This window comes from Danio rerio, chromosome 12 (genome assembly GCF_052040795.2).
Source record: "Danio rerio strain M-AB ecotype USA chromosome 12, GRCz13ab, whole genome shotgun sequence".
In the NCBI taxonomy this organism is placed as follows: domain Eukaryota; kingdom Metazoa; phylum Chordata; class Actinopteri; order Cypriniformes; family Danionidae; genus Danio; species Danio rerio.
The window spans coordinates 10881999-10896482 of record NC_141032.1 but is presented as its reverse complement, the minus strand read 5'-3'; the positions used below and the strand labels follow the sequence as shown (position 1 = coordinate 10896482).

General features: G+C 38.6%; 1 protein-coding gene and 1 long non-coding RNA gene across 15 annotated transcripts in view; one reads left to right on the top strand and one right to left on the bottom strand.

The window, feature by feature from the left end:
• The window catches only part of mpp2b (MAGUK p55 scaffold protein 2b), a 104310-nt gene that overhangs the window by 23192 nt on the left and 66634 nt on the right, over positions 1–14484 (top strand). For 8 of the 14 annotated variants that reach the window (XR_015503374.1, XR_015503375.1, XR_015503377.1 and 5 more), the window contains exon 2: positions 1367–1446. Coding sequence is in view for 6 of the 14 variants with exons in the window: in XM_087274886.1 (XP_087131012.1) it covers positions 1416–1446 (31 nt within the window). In the remaining 8 variants the exon portion in view is untranslated. Of the gene's footprint in view, positions 1–1366; positions 1447–13385; positions 13753–14484 lie in introns of those variants that run through there. The other 6 variants (XR_015503372.1, XR_015503371.1, XR_015503373.1 and 3 more) reach the window with 1 other exon arrangement.
• The window catches only part of LOC147841288 (uncharacterized), a 70572-nt gene that overhangs the window by 46973 nt on the left and 9115 nt on the right, over positions 1–14484 (bottom strand). The window lies entirely within an intron of this gene.

The window sequence follows — 14484 nt, the reverse complement described above, 5'->3', positions numbered from 1 at the left end:
GTTGGACGTGCATAAGGATTCATGAGTAGTTCAGAAAAAAAAAAAAAAAAAAATCAACATGACGGCAGATTGACGTTGTACCCCAACGTTCAGGTTGACATTAGAATCAGAAATCAGGTTGACATTAGAACTCAACGTCAGGCCGACATCAACGTCCAAACTAAAATCAATCAAGTATCAACGTCTGATAATGTTACAGCTTGACGTTGTGTGGACGTTACCACTATGATGTCTATCAGATGTTGGATTTTGGTTGCCATACTTGACGAATAAATGTAAGTATTTGTCGTCATTATGACGTTGGTTAGAGGTTTCAACGTAATTTGACGTCATTATTGAACATAAAAATAATGTTGTCCTTAGACGCAGGCTAGACATTGAATGACATTGAATTTTGGTTACCTGACATCTCATTCTTAATCAAACCAAACCTAATATTAATGTCTTATGACGTTGTGTGCCTGCTGGGCAATAACTAAATGCACTACAGAATGTTACGTTTACACACATCCACAAATTACATGTAAATGCATCAACTTTTCACAGAGTTATGTCATCATTCACTACTCTTGAGTACTTTAGAATGGTCTAGTTTTTACTCATACTTTGAGTAATATTTAAAACAAGTATTTTTACTCTACTTGCACTACATTTTTAGGCAAGTAATGGTACTTTTACTTAAGTATGACTTTTCAGTACTTTTTCCACCACTGGTCATTATACAACTTTGTGTCCCTGTATCCACATAAACCTTTGTTAATTTATTCAGAAATCCCCAAAAAATGTCACAGTAACAACATGACTACAGGTAACAGTGTTTTAAATATGAGATCAGAAAACTGATCGGCGAGAAAATGAGGCGACATGGTGGCTCAGTGGTTAGCACAGTTGCCTCACAGCAAGAAGGTCGCTGGTTTGAGTCCCGGCTGGACCAGTTGGCATTTCTGTGTGGAGTTTGCATGTTCTCCCTCTGTTCACGTGGGTTTCCTCCGCGTGCTCCGGTTTCCACTATATATATTATACATGATGATATAAAAGGTTTTTACTTTTGTACAATACCAACGTTGTACAAAATCAAGTCCGTAATATGTTTTCCAAAATGTAACCTAAAGTTAATTCTATTGTCAAACTTATTATGTAAAATGTTTAATCTAATATATAACATTGCTGTAATTTTGTTGTGTAATCGTTATTCAGTAAAGAACTATAACTTGTACGTAATCTACCAGCAGTGAATGTATTGTAGCTCTCTGCAGAGAGGGTGGATTTGGGGTAAAGGCTTGAGCTGACCATGTGATAAACTTGCTTTTCACTCAGAAACTCTCTCTCTCTCTCTCTCTCTCTCACTTTTTTTCTTTCTCTCTAGTTGGCTTCAGACAACTTTAATACGTGGACAAACACTCAAGAAAACAAAAATGCCAGTGGCATCTGCCAGCTCTGACTCAGGTAAGATGCTTTATTTTAACGATTTACTGAACACAAGGTCTGTTACCAATCTGAAAACCTTGTTAGTCCACAAAAGCATTTTGTTAAAATAATGAGGAGAAAGTCAGTGACAGTAACAAGCCAGTCAGCCTTTTTTTTTTTTTTTTTGGCTGAAACCTCACAATAAACCAGGATTAAATGTTTGAGCTTCGCTGAGTCTCCACACATCCGCCAAGCTTCAAGCTTTAGCTTTCATCTGAGAGACACTCGAGTCAATATCATTGCGTTTCTTTGGACAGCTTCACAGAAGGAAATCAATGCATTGTTCTGTTATGATGTTCTCTTGCTGGAGAAAAACAGAGAGATGATCACTGTCCTCCTGTACAGAAACTATTCTGAGAACAGGGGAGTTGCTGTGGAGAATGGATGATGAAAAATCGTGGTGAAGAGACTGGTATCTGAAGATAATGTTTAGAGCTTACATCACTTACTGTTTTTTAAAGACAGTGTAGAAGCAGTTGATGAAAAATGAATGAAAAAATTTGAATTAAACAATTTAATACAGTGCCTGAAAATGGAAATACATCTGTGAACTAAATATTACAGGAGACATCATCAGATGAGTGCTGATCCCTATTAATATTCATCAGCTTAGATTTTTTACAGTGCAACTGTACATACAGTGCATCCGGAAAGTATTCATATCGCTTCAGTTTTTCCACAATTTTTTTATGTTACAGCCTTATTCCAAAATGGATTAAATTAATGTATTTCCTTAAAATTCTACACACAATACCCCATAATGACAATGTGAAAAAGATTTTTTGAAATTGTTGCAAATTTCTTACAAATAAAAAAGGAATTGCCTGTAGACCTCCGAGACAGCATTGTCTCGAGGCACAAGGCTGGGAAAGGCTTCTGCTGCTCTGAAAGTTCCAATAAGCACAGTGGCCTCCATCATTCGAAAATGGAAGATGTCTGTAACCAAAAGGACTCTTCCTTCCTAGAGCTGCCCAGCCATCTAAGCTGAGTGATCGGGGGAGAAAGGCCTTAGATCAATAACCCGATAGTTACTCTGTCTGAGCTCCAACATTCTTCTGTGGAGAGAGGAGAACCTTTCAGAAGGACAACCATCTGTGCAGCAATCCCCCAATCAGGCCTGTATGGAAGAGTGGCCAGACGGTAGCCACTCCCCACCTGAAATTTGCCAAAAAGCATCTAAAGGACTCTCATACTATAACAGCAGGAACTGGAAGACTAGTCAAGATAGAGGGAAAGATGAATGCAGCAATGTACAGAGACATCCTGAAGGAAAAACTGCTTCAGAGTGCTCTTGACCTCAGACTGGGGCAATGGTTTATCTTCCAGCAGGACAATGACCCAAAGCACAACGCCAAAATATTAATGGAGTGGCCTCACAACAACTCTGTAAATGTCCTTGAGTGGCCCAGCAAGAGCCCAGACCTAAATCCTATTAAACATCTCTGGAGAGATCTGAAAATGGCTATTTTCTCAAAAGTATTGAACAAAGGCTTTGAATACCTATGTACATGTGATTTTTCAGCTTTTTTGTGTGTAAATTTGCAAAAATTTCAAAGAAAATTTTTCACATTGTCATTATGGGGTATTGTGTGTAGAAGTTTAAGGAAATAAATAAATTTAATCCATGTTGGAATTAGGCTGTACCAAGTGAAGAGCTATGAAAACTTTCCGGATGCACTGTAATACAATTTGTGCATTATTTGACATTTGAATTGGGTCTGTTTTCTTGAGGATGGTAATGTGTTTATTAATTATTGAAACATAAAATTGACCTCTGTTTAGTGCCTCTAATGGTGTAGTCAGTAGATAACTATTAATTATTTTATTTACTTCTGTAAACTACTGATAACAATTCTTTAAAATTTTGAATAATTTTTAAAAGATCACGTCACACTGAGTTAATGGCTATAAATTAAAGGGCTCCAAGTTTGGCCTTTAAACAAGATGTACTATAAGTCTTGTGTATCTTGTAATATTTATCAGATCAGTTATTATACCCTTTTGAAAATGTCATTTTTGGGTCAGAAGGAATTGTAGCTGTTTTTGCTTGTGTCTTTAAATGAAAAAGAGCCGGTCTCTCATGATATTTAATTTCAGAGAAGGATAATCAGATCAAATGTCAGGATAAACACAGCAAAATGTGTTTATCAGGCATGATAAAACAGAGACCCACAGCCACAAATACTACAGTAAGACGAATGAGATACATACAAATGCAAAACGTGCTTGCATTTAACATGTTATGCTGTTTTGCTGTTACGCTAGCATGCATATTGGGCTTTGGGCCTGCTTTTAAAAAAAAACTTTAAAAACAGTTAAATGACATATAATACATGCAGTTCAGAAGTGCCAGTGATGCCTTGCGTATAGAGATTTCCAACCAAGTGCAACAGAGAACATAAAAAGAAAAATTGCCAATGGCGAACCTAAAACTTGAGGAAAGACAAACTTCTTGTAAACTTTTCAAATAGTGACAACTTTAAATGATGGGACAACTGGTTATGCACAATGCACAACTTGTTAAGCAGGTCACACATTGAATGCACCGCTCGGTGTCGCGACACGGCATGCACAAGACAGTTGAAAGTATCGCACACCAGACGCGCACATTCGCACATTATTTAAAATAAAAGTATTCAGATGTCGCTCTGTGGCACAGCAGAAATATAAACAATGTCATAAGTCATGACTGGGCACCAAAGACAGCGCCGACTTGCGGTGCTGGTGTGCGTACCTTGATAGAAACCTATGTTTAGAATTCTAAAATGCATGGCGGGACGCAGTGAGTCGCCGAGTGGCGCATCTGATGTGTGACCCCATTAAGTCCAGGGGCACCTGCATGGTTTTATTCCATGGTACAAATACAGCACCGCCCTGCCCCACCCCGTCCCGAAACAAATCATCCACCCGCACAGTTGAGTAGTGGATGGGTTCAAACAAAAATATCATTTGTATATTTTTCTAGGGAAAAATATCTTTTTAAATCAAATTTCGTATAGTTTGTCTCTTAGTTTTAATATATATTGTTGTTGGTCAGTTATCTACTAGATATAATAGAAGAACGAATAACATTTGAGGTGAAGTGCTTCAAAACAAGTCCGCTTGCTTCAACAATGCTAAGACACGAACTGGGTTGTCAGATAAAATAATAATCTAGCCTAAATCAAATTAAAGTGAAATTTTCACAGTTTCAGAGAAGCCTATTTTAATTTTTTTTCCTGTTGCTCCGGTCAATAACAATTTATTTAATTTAATCTAGGGACCCTGATCTAAGGCTAGGGCTTAGATTTAAGGCCTGTGCAGGTCTCTAATAGGCACACATTACATGCAAGTTATGGTACAAAATGAACCTCATTTAACGCCTTTAAACTGGGACACCTGTTGTGTGATTAGAGCATCCTCGTTTATAGTTGTGTACACTATGCAGCTGTGCTGAATCCAGCAGTTATGAATTACAAAGCTCACAAAGTATTTTTTGATTTAAAAAATAAGTGTAGCACTTACTGGTTTTTCTTGAAGTGCAGTTGGAGATATTTTATAGCGGTGTCAAAATTAATTGTTTCTTTGGTGCACTGCAATGCAGACGCAAACAATTCGGAATCGGTTCAGTAATAATCATAACCGGTTATCCTATACTGACGTCACTTATCTCATATGTCGCCGTAGCTTACTATGGCGAGGAAGGCGAGCGCGAGTATTTACAATGATCCAACTACTTAAAAACGCAGAAGCTGTGCACAATTTCACTGCGTGTGTGTTTTCTGGACAGTCTTTCACTGACACTTAGAGCAGAAGTCCCTATTTCACTGCAATAGAGAGAATGAAAGTAAACTCCATTTCTCTCCCTCTCTCTCACTGTGGAAATTTGACCTGCTGGCATGACTTTTTCCTTTCCTCTCGGCTGTTACAGTGATCAGATGTGAAAGCCGCTGTAGTTTATCAGTATCACTCAAGTGTGAAGAGCGCCAGTGCGTAAGAGAAATTGCAGCCCTTTCTGTTGAGCGTGTGACCAATCAAAGAGGTGTAAGAAAAAACAATTCTCAGAAAGCGAGCGGGATATTTATATGTGTTTATTTGCCAAACAGACTGTTTGTATTAAAGGACAAAATGGGGTATATGCTGAAGCATGCTAATAGGACTTTTAATTTGCCAGTAACCTGGGTTAAGCGCTTCCTGTGAACTGTTTGCCATTGCAAAAACGGCGCGTTTAAGGTCTGTTTTCTTTAAAAATCAGCGATCTCCACTGACTGAGTGATATCAGATGTAAAGTGGGTTTCAGATTGTACAAGAAGCACTGCATTAAAAACCAATTTCAATCCAATCAGCGCGCTCTATTGTGCAACTTCATTAATATTCATTACTGTCACAGTGTTTAGACGACAGAGACGCCACGTTGTGTTGGCAAAACAAGCGTGAAGTGTTGCTTTTACTGTATAGTTTGCTGCAGTTTTGTTTTCATTTTTTCTCTGTGAGAGCGCAGCTGGAGTCACGTGTGGATTAACAGTGTACGCGACGCTCGACAACAATAACTTATGTATCTAAGGAGGATTATTGTTTACCTGAGAGCTGTTCTCATCTGCAAACGCTAAGACCCGGATTCGCTTGTAGTCTCCTCTTCATAAAGACGCGGCTCTAGTTGCTGGTGATTGTCCTGTCTCTACAGATTTGGTAAGTGAGCGACCAGTGCTCTTTGTTTATTCAGTTTGTTCGTATCGAACTAAGTTAACTATTGCACCGAGTGTAAACATGTTAGCACCACAACCAAACTTTAACCTTGTGTAGGATTTTCACCGCATTTTGTGACCGGAATAACACACGTGGCTTTCTGACACTGCCTGCTGTGTGCGTCTAAGTTTCCGGGAAATCAGGAGTTTTTTTTTTCTCTCATTCGCCATGCGGTATCAAACATTGCATGAAAAATACACGCTTACAGCAGTTCCTCGAATCAAATATCTCGTTTGTCGCGAGGGACAGATATGAATTCCCTAATTAAAAGAGCCAAACTGCAGTTAAAGTCCACCATTTAATAATTTGACAAATAATTCGACTACAGATGTCCATGTAAACACCATTACTTTTTCCCGTGTGTGTGTGTGTATGTGTGTGTGTGTTTTGACTCTGAAACTCGCGCATGCCCAAATAGACACTCCCACACCATCCCACTTTAGTTCCTCCGACACTCCCCCATAAACAGAGCTGGACACGCCCACTTTTCTGACTTTTTACAAAGTAGAGGTGTGAAAACACCCTGCTGAAACGAGGGGGTTTCATGGCCCTTTAAAATATAAGCATTTATTTTACCCCAGTATATTCAATGGAGCTTCTGCACTAGCCTTCTGATGGGCAAGAACGTGTAAACGGTTTTTTGTCTCATTTTGCGCTTGAGCTACTAAATGAATGCCAAAGTCTATTTAACTGATTGTATTTTACCTACATTACAACATTGATGCTTTAAAAGGTATTGTTTAAAATGGAAAAAAACTAACAATAATAGATAACCGGAAGTTTATCAGCATGGAAACAGCATTAGCTTGGTATATACCCTATTGTATTCCAAATAGTTTATTTAAATATATTAATATATTTTAATACAAAAATTGCTGTGCTGTGATAAAAATATAAAACTGTGTCCGGAAAGCATCGCGAATGCACCGTGATGCACCCAGATATCAAATTGAGCCGAATCGATGGCATGATAATTGTAACCGAACCGAACCGTGAGACCAGTGTAGGTTAACACCTCTAATATTTTAAAATCCCAGTTTCTTTGCAAATCCTGTCTTATGGACATGTTTATACATGTTAATGATGAGACATGGTAATACTGTCCTGTCAATCAATATCAGTGGTTGTAGAAAATCACACTGCTACGTTAAGTTGCCAGCTGGGATTTGGATCCTATTGTAATGTCAGGAAATATTAAAAAAACTTGTGTTTTTATCACTCTAATATGACTGTGGACAGAGCATAGCTACACACAGTTCTGTCCAAACAGCTTCTAAATGTTGAAACATGATAGGTGCAGTCTTGCTTAAGCATAAAGAATTCAAATAAAATCTAAATTACAATTATTTTTTGCCCATTAGTGGTTTTCTGATTTGAAATGAATGAGCTCTCAGTGCTGACCCGCAGTCATGAGAATACACACATTGTAATCTCTTACACACCACAGAATCTTGGCTCAAAGCCGATACTTCCAGCTCTGTGATTGCACTGAATGGATTGTGCACACACACAGAAAAGAGACGAGGAGAACAAGAAAAATGAGGTGAACTTGCCATTTATGTGAATAACAAATGGGGCGACCTGGGAAAACGTTACAGTTATTCACAGGTTAGTAACCCAAAAGCTGAGTTGCTCCCTCTGGGGCTGTGTGATTGTACTACCTGCTTGGAGATGTTTGTTTTTGTCCTGTGTTATCTGTCCTCTAATGTCTACTTAATGACTTTTTGCAGACTTTAAAGTATGAGTAAAATGACTCAAGATCTAATTTATGCAAATAGTTACAGCACCTTGTCATTGGAGGTGCAAAATTAGCTCCATATAATGGGTTAAATGAGACATGCTAAAATATGATTTGTGAGTTATATGGCAAAGATCTTTTCAATTGCGTAAGAAATGCCACATTTAGGGTGACTTAAAGTGTAGGAACAAATGGCATATCTTCAGGTACTTCTGGTGTAGCTGCAGTTCAGGAGAAGGTTGGCAGATTAATCCACCTGAGAGGAGTAAAGTTTTCGTAAAGTGACACTTAGGTGTGACTATATGGTACAGTTTGACCAATTAATATATAATAAACAGAAGCAAATATAGACATCCTGGCTAAAACAAGGCTAAATTTGGGATGTCAGTGAAAATCTAATTCACGTCTAACATTAGTCCAAAAATAAACCTGTTATCTAATAAACATGAATGTGAAGATTAGATTTTCAGTGACAGCCCAAATTTAGCCTTATCTCAGACAAGACGTCTAAAGTTAGATGTCTATTAGATGTATTTTAAAAACAAACTTGCTAGTTGGGTAATTATAATTCATAGCTCTGGATTTCAAACAGAAGTAGCCTTTAATTACTCTTAACAAATCAGATTAGATTAAAAACTAGTTTTAGACATTTGACTTCACTTTACACCTGGTATGAATTTTCATGAATCAGATCAGTGTATACTTTGTTCTCAGTGTACTTTGTCTCGAAACACTTCTGAAATAATCAATGCTTTAAATCGTTTTAGTCACGTGACCAGGTGTTTCGAAACACTGTAGTCACGTGACCTGGGTGTTTAGGCTAATGCTTCAGTGCAGTGTTTTGAAACACTTGCGCTTCGGGATCTCGACACTGTGTCAAAACGTCAGTTACACGTGAGCCATCCCTACGTTTTTGATCCTTGCCTTGTTTGTTTGTTTAATATTGTTTGCTGCTTGCCTCTTACCATCTGCCTGCCTATTGACTATGATTCTGGATTGTCTGCATACAACTGTTTGGCCCTGTCTTGACCATTGCTGGCCTGACCTTGCTAATAAACCTGCATGTGGATCCGCACCTCTGTTGTCAGTGTCACTCCCCTAGTTACAGATACTTGTGTACAGGTATACAGATACAGAGTGTGACAAAATGAGGTAAAGATCTCAATGAAGAATCACAAATGGCTACAAAAACTTAATTTCAACCCCTATTAATATCAGGTAGAATGACTTATGATTGAATAACTGAAAATGCATGTTAATACCAGATGGATTCAGAGCTCTAGATGCTACTCGGGTTTGTAACCAGTCTCTAGTATCGTATCCAGCATGCCTTTCTGTATTGTGGTCTGCTGAGGGAGCAAAAACCATTTCAGCAGATTCTAAGCACTTAAACATGCTGATCCAGAAGGCCTGCTTGATTGCTCACTGAATGAAGTGGCAAAATGGTGCTTGAACAGATTGTCTTGAGCTGATAAGGTGGACAAGACTGTCCTGGGTCTGGACAGGGGGATGTTAGTTGTTAAAACCTGTTGTTGGTCAGTGGCAGCAGCATGGACATCTTCCTTAGCAATGGAAAGAGCCCATTTAACTTTCCCCTTAGCTTGTGAACATTGATATTCAGTACTTTGCATCATAATAATTAGGACCTGCTGTCATTCCTTCACTCGATTAGCTAAAGAAACTGTTTTTCTTGTCATTACTGAAGTGTCAGTGTCCTCCAGTGTCCTCATTTAACTGTCTAAAGGATACAAGGCTCAAATCCCCTCAGTTGACTATTGTAATAATGAGGTCTAGTTAGCCATAAGTAAACACTAGCTGCCAACATTGTGACAACTAACAGATCATACAGCGTAACTTACTGCTTTACCCAGCTGTCAGAACTGTACGCGCTCTCCACACTGTTTTGTTGTTTGTTTTTGTATTTATATTCCAAGGTTTGGATTTACAGTGTTTATGTTTGCACTTTAGCACATTGTGCATGATGAATATGCATTCATTTACAGTCTTTTGCACATTCGTTAATAAGGCAGTAGTTCTCCAAATAAATATAAATAAACCGTTCTCTGTGATGTCACACTGAACAGAAATATACCAGCAGTGTGCGGTAGAATTACAGTGATTATCTTGGGGTTGTTTACAGATTAACTGTAATAGTGTAATGCCCACAGTACCAGCCTGCTGCTTAAGTTGTCAGAATACATGAATATGTAATGCAGTCATATTTTGCTGTAACTGCTCTCATTTAAGTTTTCTAGTCCAAAGGTTTGGAATTTCAATTTAAATTGAACAATGACTATGTTTGTGGGCTCTATTTTAATGATCTAGGCGCAAAGTCTAAAGCACAGGGCGCAAAAGCATTAAGAGCATGTCCGAATCCACTTTTGCTGGATGGATAAACATGCTCTGCACCTTATTGCTCTGCAGCTTATTCTCCTGTTGAGTTATGGGTGTGTTTTGAGCATTAATCAATCTGAGTCTCATCCCCCATTCCTTTTAGGAGTCAATTTGCTATTTACATGGCGAACTTTGCAAGTGGAACAACTGAACCCTTCACTAGCGAGAAAACAGTTAAACAGACCATCTGCAGCGCAAGGATAAACAATGAGCCTCCTCCAATCGACCTTTACTTTCACTTTCTCTTTCTCTCTTTCAAAGATAAGGAAATGGTGTTGTACGCACCGACATCCATTAGTCTACATAATTAATTTTGTTGGTTAAGTGCAAAAAATAGTTTCAATACTATTTAACGAATAAATGAACAATAATAACGAAGTGTGGTCAAAATTGAATTGTGGTTACATCCAAACAAACGTCTTATGTCCCCTATGGTTCAAAACCTGACAGGTAAACAAATCTTAGCTTGTTTTGAATAAAACAAATATAAATAAGCATTTAATAAATAATAATAATAATAATGATGGTCACTCTGTCTTAGCTCCAGTGTTCTTTTGTGGAGAGAGGAGAACTTTACAAAAGGACAACCACATATGCCGCAGTCCACCAATCAGGCCTGTATGGTAGAGTGGCCAGACGGAAGCCACTCCCCGCCTGGAATTTGCCAAAAGGCATCTGAAGGACTCTCAGACCATAAGAAACAAAATTCTCTGGACTGATGAGACTAAAATTGAACTCTTTGGAGTGAATGCCAGGCGTTATGTTTGGAGAAAACCAGGCACCACTCATCACCAGGCTAATGCCATCCCTACAGTGAAACATAGTGGTGGCAGCATCATGCTGTGGGGATGTTTTTCAGCAGCAGGAACTGGAAGACTAGTCAGGATAGAGGGAAAGATGAATGCAGCAATGTACAGAGACATCCTGAATGAAAACCTGCTTCAGAGTGCTCTTGACCTCAGACTGGGGAGACATTTTTCTCTTCCAGCAGGACAATGACCCAAAGAACACCGCCAAAATATCAGTGGAGTGGCTTTACAACAACACGGTAAATGTGGTTGAGTGCCAGAGCCCAGACCTAAATCGTATTGAACATCTCTGGAGAGATCTGAAAATAGCTGTACACCATCCAAAATAGCTGTACTTCTCATCCAACCTGATAGAGCTTGACAGGTACTGCAAAGAGAAATGGCCAAAAACTCCCAAAGACAGGTGTGCCAATCTTGTGGCATCATATTCAAAAAGACTTGAGGCTGTAATTGTTGCCAAAGGTGCATCAAGTATTGAGCAAAGGCTGTGAATACTGATGTACATGCGATTTTTCAGTTTTTTTACTTTTTTATAAATATGCAACAATTAAAAATAAATAAATCTACATTGTGATTATGGGGTATTGTGTGTAGAATGTTGAGGAAATAAATGAAGTTAATCCATTTTGGAATAAGGCTGTAACATAAAAAAAAATTGAAAAAAGTGAAGCGCTATGAATACTTTCCAGATGCACTGTATTCTCTGAATAAAATCAAGTACAAAACATGTTAATTACAGTAATTTTGAGTTTAATTGCATCATCTAGATAGAATTATTGCATTTACATGAGGTACATTTTAAAATTCAATATAGCAAAAATCTTCCAAGTGATGGGTTGCGGCTGGGAGGGTATCCTCTGTGTAAAACATACGCTAGATAAGTTGGCGGTTAATTCCGCTGTGGTGACCCCAGATTAATAAAGGGACTAAGCGGAAAAGAAAATGAATGAATAGGAAAAATCTCATTATAATTGCATTAAGATGGTCTCATGTAAACAAGTGTGTCAGAAAAAATATGGAGGACGTAGTGAGTGTTGCTGTTCTCGCATGAAAAGCCGCCGGAGGCAGCTGTCGAGCAACCATCTGTCCGACTGACCAACTGACTGAATGACTGAACGATCGACCCAGCCACCCTCCTCCTCCTTCCCTAAACCCAAGCGACAGTTTACAAAAGCCGTCCAGAAAAGAAAAGCAAAAGCCCTCATCCGATTTTGACAGAGTTTTCGATTTCAACGCATTCTCGCTCCGTCACGAACTTGTTCGCTTTTATATTTTGGATTCTGTTTTTCATCTTACCTAATTTCTGGAACCGCTCTTCCTCGGACTTGAACCCGGTCGTCACGTGAAAAGCCGCCGGAGGCCGCTGTCGAGCGACCGTCTTTCCGACTGACCGAATGACTGAAAGATCGACTGGGCGGCCGGCCAATCAGCCAACCTAGCCACCCTCCTTCTCCTCCTTCCCTAAACCCAAGCAACGATTTACACAAGCCGTCCAGAAAAGAAAAGCAAAAGCCCTCGTCCAGTTTAGACGAGTTTTCAGATTGCACCGCATTCTCGCCCCGTCACGAACTCATTCGCTTTTGTTTTTTGTATTTTGTTTTTCATCTTACCTGATTTCTGTAACCGCTCTTCCCCAGACTCGAACCCGGTCGTCACCACGAGTGGCTCCCCCTCCTGCGGGCCTCCGTTCACACCGCCCTGTAGCATTCGCTCGAAAAAACAAAATGCGGCCATACGTACCTCCGGCCACGTAAATCGTGGTCTCCTTGGGTTGCAGTTAAAGGTGGCATATAATACATTGATTAGGTTTAAATGGTTCTGTAATATCTGCATAAAAGGTATGTGGCTTAGGTAAATGCATTAAAATTTATATTTAAATATAAAAATAGATTTATATGTTTGTTTGTTTGCTGTTTTAATTTTGCTAAAGTGTAGATACAAAGGAACACATCAAACAAGAAATGAGACATGTAAGAGATACTGTCGAGACCTCAGAATCTACAGTGTTTTCTCACAGTCAACTGAGATCTGAGATTCATAAATAGACATCTTCATTCACTGACGATGTAATTTCATAGGAGAAACGTTTAAGAAAATTGGATTGTATGTGTTCTCTCCATCTTCTGCGCTGTCTCCTCTTATTAGATCTCTGCATTTAGTTTTGTGCTTTCTCAGTGGGTCTGTCAGGCACTGAGAGAGAGCGATGGGGAGGAGGCTTGAATTCTCTGGCAACCTGTGTATCTGGAATCTGCGCTTTTACAGTCAGATAGTAAGAAATTAGGAGGCAGAAAGCAAAGACGCCCAGTCGTTTCAAACTACCTTATAAAGTGAAGAGGGAAGACAAAAACAGGAAGATCAAGAAGACTGGGAGAAAGCAGTCAAGAAAAGGAAGATCTGAAGGGACAAGTGAGAGGAAGAATGAGAGGTGGGGAGGCTTTCTGGTAATCGATGCTGACGTCAAAGGGAAAAAGTGAACGAGCAGAAAAGAGGAAAGGGACGCGTGTGAATTAGAGGCAGGAAAAAAGAGGTTTCAGTGAGATTGAACTATGGCTGGGAGTCTCTATAACAGATTGTCCCTGGAGGAGATTGGATCGATCAGATCTCTGGAGAGTCCGGGAGGTAAGATGCAGAGCGTCAACATCAGCTCAGCTCTTTAAAATCATGCTGTGATGTCACTGTGAGAATAGAGACTTCAGTTTTTATTGTGGTTTTGCACTGTAATGATGAATTTAAATAATATCACAAGCCATCATTTGTTTAGTAGATGATAACAGATGATAGTATAATTTTAAAAGCTGTATCAAAATAGTATATTAAGAAAAGTTGATTAAAAGATCTGCATACTTTTCTGTGCTTTAAAGCCATCTGGTAACGAAAACAATCATGATTACATTGATTACATTTTACTATCTGTGGTTTTATTGTCTTTACTAGGTAAAATCAATTGTGATCACTTAAAGTAATTGCTCAGCTCCTGGCAAACAGTATATACATTTAATAGGGATCAGGGTTAAGGGTTATGTTTAAATCACTAAACCCAAGTAAAATCGTTTTTTTTTTTTTCTTTTTTCTGAAATACATTTGGCAGCTGTGTCTATTAAATATTTGATTGTTTTTTCTTTTCATAATTTTCCACATTGAATCTAATTTAGCATATTAAAGTGTCAAAATAGGTATACAATATGTGCAATACAGTACACAGTGCTATATTTTATTTTTTTGCTAGTATTCAAGAATGCAATTTACTTCAACAGCACATTTTTGGTGTTTTATAGTGGATGTGATAATGCAATATAAAACAGAAAACAGAATAATAACTTATAATCAGTGATGGAAAAATCATACTTAATC